The sequence below is a fragment of the Poecilia reticulata genome, chromosome 17, assembly GCF_904066995.2.
Source record: "Poecilia reticulata chromosome 17, P_reticulata-male-v2, whole genome shotgun sequence".
NCBI classification, from domain to species: Eukaryota; Metazoa; Chordata; class Actinopteri; order Cyprinodontiformes; family Poeciliidae; genus Poecilia; species Poecilia reticulata.
The window spans coordinates 28,405,409-28,417,565 of NC_088846.1; the positions used below are offsets into that span (position 1 = coordinate 28,405,409).

Sequence of the window (12,157 nt, forward strand, 5' to 3'; positions counted from 1 at the left end):
AGAGCCTTCCTTATGCAGTTGTTTATTCCCCATCATCCTTCACCTGTATTCTTCTTACGACTGTTCTTCACATGCATTTTTTCAGTTAGATACAACTTTGATGATTTTTTTTTTCTAATTCTTTTTCTTCATGAAATATAGTTTGTACATTTTCTTTTACGTGCTGGTACAGATCTCTTAGTGTCAATGATGGGAATCATTAGAAGAGTGTTGAGAAAGTTTTTGGGAAAATTGTTGTCCTTTTTTAGGATATTATTCCGTTTCCACTGAGCGCTGCAGCACAGGTAGGTGTGGTTCTGTACATTATTTTATAAAGAGACTCACCTACATGACACAATCAATGAACTGTGTTGCGTGACACCAGCAGCTCCACCATAAGCATCTCAAGGAGCCATATTAACTACTCAAACAATTACTAAAAGCTATTATAAATACCTGACTGTTCAGCCATCACACCTTAGACACTTTTAGTTGTTTTTCAGCTCAGTGTGTGGTTTGACTCTCCTAGCTGGTTTTTTATGTGGTTTTTCAAATCCAAGTCATATTAGTTAATGATTAAGACGAGTGTTTCTTATTTTTCAGAATGTTGTCTTGACACCAAACTCTGTTCGTGTGAGATAAATGAGTTTTATCTGTGGTGACTTATGTTCTCCTTTTATCTCTTTCTTTCATGTGATCAATGTCTGACGTAAGAAATGGACACCAGCTTGAAGTTATCAAGTATAAGGTGTGATTTGCACAAGAAAATCCTGAACTACTTTTGTTTCTGACAAACTGAAACTGTCTCACGAAACAAACAACATGGTTGGTTACTGGTCCCCTCTGCCGAGAAACAAACATTAAAATTTGTTTCTCTGTGTTCATCTACCACACTTCCTCATGTTCCTGACTTCATACATCACAACTCTACTCTGTAAACCTATTTATTTCAGGTTAAATATGGGTGTAACCATCTTGTAGTAAAGTGTAGGAGCTTAAGTTATTATTTTCTCACAAATTCAAAATGTGTGTAAAACTTGGATTACGTTCTGTTTTAGGAAAGGTAAAACAAGTTTGCCTCATTTGGGAATATTCCTTTGATTCCTCTGGCTGGTCACTTATAGAGTGTTACATTAAAATTAAAATAGGAATATATAGAAAAAGACACAGGAGAGAAACATTCAGACACAACATTTGTTCGTCTATGAATGCTGATACTGACCTTTAAAATTAGATAATGAATATAGAAAAACTGTTCTTTCTAAGTAGTTATCAGAAACAATATCTAACAATATCTCTTTATCATTTCTTAATCCAGATCTAAAAATAAAAAAACACTTATTGTTGTGGTTCATTCATAAAATGGGATTTAGAAATTTAAGGAGGTTGTTTCCATTAAAAGGGAAAAACAAATTTGGCAAAAAGCTCTTGAATCTGTTGGAATCCAAATGTGAACATCCTCAAGACATTCCTGCAGTCTACATTATTCCTACTCTCCTCTCTTAATGGTGAAAAATACAATGTTGTAGCTTCGCTTGATTTTTACAAGTTATGTAGGATTCTTCATTTTGCCATTTCCTCTCAAATGTCCTAATATTTTCTTTCAAAGGACACAGTTTTGATTGACCTTCTTTTTGAATAGAGCTACAATGTCTAATACACTGTGCAAAGAGGGTTTACCACTATGAAAAAGAATATCAATTTGAAAAGGCCTGGAGTTTGAATTGCTGTCAAGATTGGGTTTTTTCCCATAAAACCAATAAATTATTAATGTTTAATCTTTACCTTTAATAACATAAAGTTACCTATTTTTTAAAGTGCAATCAGTAATACTTTTATAACAAATTTAAACAGTAATGATTTCTTGGTTAATGTCAAGTTGTCATAACAAAGACATTTTGAATAATGTCAACTTTGTATTAAAAGTGTCATAATTTACCGAATGACACTTTATGACAACAGTCATAAATATTCACAAAGGCTTATTCATGTTAATAACAGGTGTTATGTCATGTTTATGACAGTGTCATTACAGTCTTATTCACCCCCCCTTCAAATAAAGTGTTACCAAAAACCGAGATAAAATCTAAAAATTAAAAGTAAGAACCTTGTGGACGACACAAACCATCATACAAAAGTGGTTTTGGTGCTTTGTAACGAGGATAAGGAAGACTAAAAGTTACATGTTCAAAAGAACTGTAGATATTAATAATGTCCATCTTAAACATTCAAGGATTCAATGATGATTATTTAATGCAAAATCATATATAATGAACTTAGTCATCTAATAGAAAGAGTTAGCTTAAATAAGTTTTAAAACCCTGTATAGCTCTTCACATCTTTCTATTAGATGTGAATAGAAAGATGATATTTTTGATATTATATTGATGATATTATAATATTTTTGAAGATTTGAGAGTGAAAAAAACTTTATCAATATAATAAGATTACAAAATATAACATTAGTAAATCTGGGGATTTAAAAGAATTTATTCAACTGATCAGTTTTGAGTTTTGATTAACGGAACAGTTTTTACCTGCTGGCTCCAAATGAACATAGTCACATTATTTCCTAACAATACTGTAACGCTCCTCCCTCTCCTTCCGGCTCTCTGTGAGTTTTCCGCATTCCCGCCCCTTCAGATCTGGACATATGACGGGTGGAGCCAGCACGCATTTAAGAGCTGACAGACACATTTGTACCTGCAGAACTTGTGAGCACAGACACATTTCTGTTTTGAAAACATTAAGTTTACCGCTTTTTCTTTTTGAGACGTGAAATGGCGCAGAAAAGAACTCAGATGAATCAAGAAGAAGTTAACTGTGTGAAATGTTTTGACTTACTGAAGTATCCGGTAACGATTCCCTGTGGACACAACTTCTGCATAAACTGCATTAAAACCCACTGGGATAAAGAGGAAAAAGGAGCCCACAGCTGCCCTCAATGCTGGAAAACCTTTAATCTAAGTGGTGCCTCAGAGAAAACCACAATAGCAGCTTTAGAGAAGCAGCTGAAGAAGATCAGTCTCCGAGAAGCTCCTGCTGACCTCCGCTATGCTGTACCTGGAGATGTAGTGTGTGATTTGTGCACCGGAAGAAAACTGAAAGCCATCAACTTCTGTTTCATCTGTGAGGTATTTTACTGCAGCGCACATGTTCATTCTCATTTTGATGACCCTCCTTTAAAGAAACACAAGATGGTGATGATATCCAATAACATCAGCTCTCGTGACGACACAGAGTCAGCTCCAGCAGGAACTGAGAGGCAGAGAGAGCTGGAAGAGAGACGAGGAAACATTCAGCAGAGAATCCAGGACAGAGAGAAAGATTTCTCCTGTTCGATCTGTTTGGATCTCCTGAAGGATCCAGTGACAATTCCCTGTGGACACAGCTACTGTATGAACTGTATTAAAGATCACTGGGATGAAGAGGATCAGAGACGAACGCACAGCTGTCCTCAGTGCAGGGAAACATTCCTACCGAGGCCTGTATTAAAGAAGAGCACCATATTAGCAGGTTTAGTGGAGCAGCTGAAGAAGACTGGACTCCAAGCTGCTCCTGCTGATCACTGCTATGCTGGACATGAAGATGCGGCCTGTGATTTCTGCACTGGAAGACGACTGAAAGCCATCAAGTCCTGTTTAGTCTGTCTGGCCTCTTACTGTGAGGAACACCTTCAGCCTCATTCTAACGAGCCTCAATTAAAGAATCACAGGCTGGTGGAGCCGTCCAAGAACCTCCAGGAGAACATCTGCTCTAATTATGACACAGTGTCAGCTGCAGCAGAAAGGACTGAGAGGCAGAGAGAGCTGGAGGAGAGACGAGGAAACATCCAGCAGAGAATCCAGGACAGAGAGAAAGATGTGAAGCTGCTTCAACAGGAGGTGGAGGCCATCAATCACTCTGCTGATAAAACAGTGGAGGACAGTGAGAAGATCTTCACTGAGCTGATCCGTCTCCTCCAGAAAAGAAGCTCTGATGTGAAGCAGCAGATCAGATCCCAGCAGGAAACTGAAGTGAGTCGAGTCAAAGATGTTCAGGAGAAGCTGGAGCAGGAGATCAGTGAGCTGAAGAGGAAAGACGCTGAGCTGGAGCAGCTCTCACACACAGAGGATCACAACCAGTTTCTCCTCAACTACCCCTCACTGCCAGCACTCAGGGAGTCGACACACTCATCCAGCATCAACATCCGTCCTCTGAGACACTTTGAGGACGTGACAGCAGCTGTGTCAGAGCTCAGAGACAAACTACAGGACGTCCTGAGAGACTCATGGACAAACATCTCACTGATGGTCACTGAGGTGGATGTTTCACTGTCAGAACCAGAACCAGGACCAGAACCAACAACAAGAGCTGATCTCTTAAAGTATTCATGTAAAATTACACTGGATCCAGACACAGTTCACACATACCTGGTACTGTCAGAGGGGAACAGGAAGGTGACAAACACATACAGTACTGAGGGTTATCCCAGCCACCCAGACAGATTCACTGGATGTTATCAGGTTCTGAGTAAAGAGAGTCTGACTGGACGTTGTTACTGGGAGGTGGAGTGGACAGACACAGAAACTACTGTAGCAGTCGCTTACAAGAATATCAGAAGAGTAGGTAGTGGAGATCCATGTATATTTGGGAATAATGACAGATCCTGGGCATTGAAATATAACCAACATTGTTATAGTTACAGAAAAAAATACCAATTGTGGCACAACAATGAGTCAATCTCCATCCCAGGTCCTAGTTCCTCCAGAGTCGGAGTGTTCCTGGATCACAGAGCAGGTATTCTGTCCTTCTACAGCATCTCTGAATCCATGACTTTTCTCTACAGACTGCAGACCACATTCACTAAACCGCTACATGCTGGAGTTCTCCTGCACGGATATAATGACACAGCTGAATTCTGTCAACTTGAATAGATTAAACCAAGACATTAATGTTTGATTACAGTTTACAAAATAAGTTTAACTTAATCTTGAGCGATTGATTAGTTTCTTAAAAGTATATTTTTAAAAATCTAATTTTGAATAATCATAGCAGCAAAAACTGTAAACTCAGTCACAAAATGAAAAATTATTCCTCAAGTTGAAGAAGTAAAACCAGTTCATTGATTCTGTTTTTGTTTATCTTTAAAATATCAGACTTGAGCTGATTTCATGTCTAGTTATTTTTAGGAGCAGAAACTCCAGAATAAATTGTCACATTGCTTCACTGTTTATCTCCCTTGGTGATGGGATGCTGCCCCCTACTGGACAGCTGTGTTAATTAGTCAGTTGTTGTGGAAGTCAATGATATTTTCATGATTATGAGTTTTGCTTAATCAATGCACTGTATACAGTTGTTTTAATCCAGTTGAATAAAATTCTTTTTGGTGTGATAACATCTGCATTTGTGTTTTTATTGTGAATTTGAGCTTGTTTTCTGTGTTAATTTTGAGTACACGCTTCCAATTTTTCTATTTTCTTTACTTAATAAATGGTTCATCAACTCAAGAAACAACATAACTGTAGCTGCTGCCAAGACAAATGCATCTGGTTTATTGTTTTTTTATTTTTATTTTTTTGTTTGTTTGGTTGGTTGGTTGGTTTAAGGCAGGGGTTTCCAAAGTCGGTTCTTGAGGGCCGGCATCCGGCATCCTGCACGTTTTAGTTCTCTCCCTGGTGGTAGTACGAACCTATTCAGCTTGTCAATGTTCTCCTTAGGCCTCTAATGAGCCATCATTTGATCCAGGTGTGTTAAATCAGGGAGAGAACTAAAACATGCAGGATGCCGGCCCTCCAGGACCGACTTTGGGGACCCCTGCGTTACTTTAATCTGGCCCCTTGTTTCAGTAACAAGTAATCTAACACATTACTATTTACAATCCAATAATCAGATTAAAGTTATGCATCCACGTACCATAATGACTGTCATTCCAGGATGAACACTCACTTCAGCATTTGCCTCACAACTAGCAAGATAAATACTCTGGTAGCACAGAGCCTACCAGATTCTGATGTATCTTATTGGTCAAAATGCATCGATATAAATTGACTTGCAGTTGAACTGGTTCTACCTCTTTCTAAAACCAAAGTAGAAAAGAAGCTCATAAAATAGGACTCGGCAGTTTTAAACTCAATACAGCAGTTTGACCAACAAAGATAAAATCTAAAAAACAAGTTTTGTTCTTTAACAACTCTCTACATCAGTGCAACAATTTGATCTACAAAATAAATAAAAATTATACTTTTCACGTCTAACAGACCTTTAGCTCTTCACTGTTAACTCAGTCTCACTTTCCAGCTCTGCATTCAGTAACTTACCAAACATGATCCATAAAAACACTTAAGCAAAAAGACTAAATGTTTTTTTCTCCTGTCATTTTCAGCCGCAAACATCCATCCATCCATTTTCTTGCACCCTTTTTCCCTCAGTGGGGTCGGGAGGGGTGCTGGTGCCCATCTCCAGCCAACGTTTTGGGCGAGAGGCGGGGTACACCCTGGACAGGTCGCCAGTCTGTCGCAGGGCAACACAGAGACACACAGGACACACAACCATGGACACACACATTCACACCTAGGGGCAATTTGGAAATGCCAATTAACCTAATAGTCATGTTTTTGGACTGTGGGAGGAAACCGGAGTACCCGGAGAAAACCCACCATGCACAGGGAGAACATGCAAACTCCATGCAGAAAGACCCCAGGCCGGGAATCGAACCCAGAACTTTCTTGCTGCAAGGCAACAGCTCTACCAACTGCGCCACTGTGCAGCCCAGCCGCAAACATTTAACTAAAATATCTAGATATGTGTTTCTGTCTCTGCCTCCTCTGACTCTGCAGCCTGATGTTCCTGCATGGATTCATGGATTTACATCAAACACTACAGTAATGTACAGGATCAGAATGTGAACTAAATATAAAAGTATGTTTTTATCATACAGAATGAGAATTTAAACAACTTAACAAATTTCAGATGTTTACATTATTATACATCTCAACTATTTACTGTGTAACCTATTCCTGATAGCAAAAATTTTCACTCATTTATTTTTAAGCCTCTCCTCAAGCGCTTTTACTTTCATGTCTCCTAACCATTAAACTTAAAGAGTGGAAATAAAGAATAAAATATTGAAACATTGAAATAAATCAACCTGACATCAGTCTTCACCTGTTCTCCTTTGTGGTTCTATTATAATTAATGTAATTTTTATATCTTCACACTCTGAAACTCCACCTGGCTCTCTTATGTCTTCCCTGACCTGGTCCATTCATAATAAAATAGTTTAGTTTATTTAAAAATTAAAACCGGTTAATACATATTTCAATAAACTAACCGAAGACCTCACCAGTGCTTCTTCATTTTTCTTCAGCATCATTCTAGCTCTGCCATTCTCCTAAATATATAATATAATATAATATAATATAATATAATATAATATAATATAATATAATATAATATAATATAATATAATACACGTTAAGTGGTCGAGTATAATCAGGTGTTGTGTAGCCAACATTGCTCATTTTAAATAATTAAAAGGCTTATTTTGCTGCTGTTTGCTGCCGATGAAATAAAACTTTGTGGCTAGAGTCAGGCGCGGAGCTATGCAGGTGGCTGGGGGGGGCGGCTGCTCCCCGGCCCGGAGGTGCCATTGAGGGAGGAATGGTTTCAAGTCGCTTTAATGTCTGATTATAGACAGAGAAAGTGCGCCCTCGCCTGTTCAGAAAGGTGTATGTAATGTTGAAGTTACTGTCCCTCAATGGAATATATAGTAGTCAGTCCCAGTGACTGTTTCACTCACGGTTTAGCCAATGTGCTTCCTTGGTAAAAATAAAACGAGAACAAAGCGGCTCCCGCTGCTGCCTTTAAGCTCTCTGAGCTGTTCGGAGGGGGGAGTGGGAAGGGGGAGGAAGTGCTCTGCTGAATGCGCTGTGATGCACCTTCAAAATAAAAGCATGCAAGTGGGAAATTTTAAAATTCTTTGCAACTGCGGTGAAATTATTGGTGAGGGACGAAATGTGGCTCTCCCTCATATTGGGGGGGGGACATGTTCCCCCGTTTCCCCCCCTTCCTACGCCTATGCCTGCAACTATTGCCAACCTGAATAAATAAGGGACTGAAGAAATGATGTCTCAAATGTTATCGATTCCATCCACACTAAAAGTTTAACATTTATGTTTTACTTTGAGTAAAATCATTAGAATAACTAAGTTAATTGATATTTTTTTATGTCATGGTTCATTTATTTTTGACTGACAAAAAGAAAAAAGTAATTAACTGATTTAATGGTACATCATGTCCTGTATTTATACAAGTGGACAGTCAATCAGCTCCCAGCCCTCCATGTTCAAACAACACAGACTTTTGAAGGAAAAAGCAGGTTGGGAAACAGACGTTAGATGTGAAACAACACAGCTGTCCTGTAGGGGGCAGCATCCCATCACCAACAGAGATGAACGGTGAAGCAACATGAATATTTTTGGAGTTTCTCCTAAAAATCAACAAGGCATGAAATCGCTCAAGACCACTACAAGTTAAACGTAAATTATGTTTAATAAACACAATTTATTCAACTTTTAATAAGCTTTTCAGCAAGCTATAAGAGCTTTTTTTTAATTCAATATTGATGAAAAAGTATTACTTCCATTGGCAGCTTATTTCACTTATAACAGGACATTTTGACATAACACGATGAAAGAAGAAAGTTGAAAAGAGAATCAGAGAATTGTGAAGATGGATGCTAAAGTTTCAGCAGATCTGTTTGTCCAGATGAACATGGAGCTTTACTAAATGCAAGTCAAATATTTTGTCTTTTAACCTAAACCTGCTTTAAACTTCTCACCCATGTCTGCTGTGCTCCTTCATGATGCTGTTCGTTCTCTAATCTTTTCTAACAAACCTGTGAGGCCAGAAACAGAACAAACAGGTTCACTCTATTTAGTCAGTAAGTTTCTTCTGAGGACAGTAAAGTGCTCAGAGGGTGAATAGAAATGCACTCCACACTTTTCAGAGTTTTATTTGTAGTACAAATTAAAAACTACCATTACTTTTCCTTTCTGTACATAATTATATCATAATTTGTTGATTCTCAAAGCACCACAACAACAAGAACTATAATTTGTGGCTGTAATATAATATGTGACAAGGGTTCTGAAAACTTATGCAGCTCACTGTGAATTTTAACAACTTTGTTGTGTTAAAATTTGGATTTAATGCTGCATGGTGGTGCCGTTACTGTTATCTTGCATCAAGAAGGTCAAGGGGTGAAACTGTAACAGCCTTGTCACTCACTTCCAAAAATTGCTAAATGCAATATTGTCACAAAGTTTTTTATCAAACTCATGTTTAGTAACAGGAGAATCAATGAAACCATATTTAATTGTCATATGTTTTAATTATTAAAATGATTTGTAGCCAATCTAATCCTGGTTTATGTTGAACGTCAGTGGTTGTGTTGGGTTTTATTTTATGTCATAGACGGATTTGACAGTAAAGACATTTGATGTTTTAGTGTCTTGGTAGTGCAGTGCCTGTTGGGGTATTTGCTTTTTCTTGGATTTTTAATTGGCTCTCATCCCTTATATTTTGCTACATGCAGAACTTTAGCTCTGCAACACCATTAAATCTGTCTCTGCTGTGCAAGACTGATATATTTGCTAATCAGACTACAAATAATAGTGGAACTTTCCAGAAGGTGAGGAATTGGGAGGTGGAGGGTTAATTATTGTTATCTAAGGATAATTTTACTGTGAGTGATAATCTCAAAGTATTCCCAGATGTCAGAGATTTTCCTCTTGCTGGCTCCATTTCAGACAATCAATCAAGTTTATTTGTGTAGCAAATTTCAGCAACAATGTAGTTCAAAGAGATTTATATCATAAAATCACAAAAATATAAAGTCATTAAAAAAAACAATCTACAATTGAGAAAAGCAGTAACAAACATTATATTTTGATGAGGGCCGTCATCAATACACATCAAATATGTCGGTCAATGTTCATTTTATTTTGGCCACTGAAGACAAATATTCTCCTCTGATGCGTGACCAAATAGACAATAACACATGACACAACACGGTTCATCGCACTTTTATTTTGAAAGCCGACACGCAAAATGAAGCAGTCACGTGACCCATGCATGGACCTTACCACAGGTCCATGCATTGGCTAATGCCCATTTTACGTCACAGCGCAGCTATCACGTGGGTTACCGTCTCACAAACTCATGCTAATGTACATTGTGGACTACCAGACCGACAGAAAGCTTTTGCGTCAGGACTCGAAAAAAATTGGTTCTCCGTCAGCGGGGTATCTGTGAGGTATCCTGATGGTGTTTGTGGAAGAAAATTCAGATTTCCAAAATCTTAAACGGAAAGCCTTGCTTGGATTAAAGCTTGTAACGACCGCATTTGCAGCTCAACCGTCGTAGGATCAATAAGAACAAAGGAGTGTCTGCTGGCCTAAGTATTATTGCTTTGCTTTCTTTGTGTTTAGGGAATGAAAAAAATAAAGTCAATAAACAGATCCATTATGAAAACCTTTTAGCCAAGTACAGCATGATGGCATTACCGATACAACTTCTACATCCTGAAGCCTGTCTGTTACAGCTTTGTTAGCTGAACAGATCAATATGCAATGTGTACCGTATCTGACATACATTAAAGATTTTATTTTACCTGAAAAGGCTTTTTACTAAACTGTAATCGTGTTAGCCACGCTAATCGTGTTAGCCCCTGAGTACAGTGTATCAGGCTTAGGCACATACGAACATTTGCCAACAACAGAAATCACAAATTTCAAAAGTAACCCTCAAAACCATGAATGCCCGACTCACCCAGCCTTGCAAGAACAATAGCCATCAGCGATCTTGTCCACAGCTATATTTATGCTGAGGGTCTGAGGATCTGCTGTTCCTCATCGACTGGTAGCATTTTGCTGTGATGCGCACAATGTTGGAGGCATCGCGTGGCTCAAACACCTTGATGTCGTCAAAAAAGGTGACATGAACTTGTTGGTTCCCTTGTCCATTGTCGTGGCTGATATTTTGTGAAAATCCGGCAGAAATGCTACACTAATGGACTCAGAAATACTCTGCAGTCAGTCGAAATGAAAGACGCCATGTTAACTAAGCTCCGCGAGGCTTTGTTTGTGAGACATGCAGCCATGTGGGATTTTCGAGAGGCGTTTCTGGGCGGAGCTTGGTGAGGTCCATTGTGAGGCATCATTTGTTGCCAGTCACGTGGTTTTCATCAAGACAACACAAGCCTCGAAGCGGGACTTCATCAGAGATCTGGGAAGTATTTGAAAATGAGTAATTTATTTACATTCCTTGCTATACATGTTTAAACATTTTAGAATCAGACAGATTTCTTTTCTACTATGGAACAGCCTTTATTACAAAAGGTGAAGAATAATACAAAAATAAAGAGTAAAACAAACAATTTTGAGTCAGTTTTTTTTCCTTCGCCGCTCTGTGCTTCACGTTGTCACGGTTGCTAAGCAACATAACGGCGAGATGGAGTCTAGGCAGTTAGCCGGAGGCTACAGCTTCTCTCTTCTGGTCGTCCATATTTGTGGCTTTCGAAGGACCAGTCTTCCATAGATTGGGCTGTTTCTCTCATAGACATAATAAAAGGACAGATGCCTAATGGACCGCTCTCGTCTTATCAACACATATTTATATAAATATAAGCTTTTGAGACGCTTTACCATGGTCGAGAAAGAGTCACATGCTGTTGGACAAAAGGCCCATAGTAAAGAGTTACATTTTTGATTCTGTTAGACACTAAGGCTCATTCCTCAGAGAAAAAGAAACTTATCAGGGACACAGAGGCATGGTGTGATTTCAGGGAGTGTCTTCAGTCCATATAATCAGCTAACCTCCTCCTTCTCCTGAGACGCTACACAGACTTTTTTAGAAACTCTTCTCAAATGTAATGGTTAAAGCGTCTCCTTTCAGCACTGAAAGTAAATAAAATAAGTAAAGTCTGAATGCTTTTCTTGGCTGATTTTCTGCTCCGTGTGTCAATACAAATTATGATTGACATAATAAAATTATGTCAATAATTATGATTGACATCATAATTATTGATGTCAATAATAATTGTTTTGTTAAGAATGGATTAGGATTTCCATTCTTAACAAAACATAAATAAACGATGATTAATGCTGAATAATATTAAGCTATACATGTTTAGCAC

General features: G+C 38.3%; 1 protein-coding gene across 1 annotated transcript; it reads left to right on the forward strand.

Moving 5' to 3' along the window:
- The first annotated feature begins 2,385 nt into the window (after positions 1 to 2,385).
- Positions 2,386 to 4,895, forward strand: LOC145548055 (tripartite motif-containing protein 16-like). The gene has a single exon (XM_081598522.1). The coding sequence runs from the start codon at positions 2,760 to 2,762 to the stop codon at positions 4,893 to 4,895; it is 2,136 nt and encodes a 711-aa protein (XP_081454648.1). The 5' UTR covers positions 2,386 to 2,759.
- Positions 4,896 to 12,157: the final 7,262 nt, after the last annotated feature.

Coding starts and splice junctions, on each gene's coding strand:
- LOC145548055 (XM_081598522.1), top strand. CDS start 2,760: ATGGCGCAGAAAAGAACTCAGATGAATCAAGAAGAAGTTAACTGTGTG.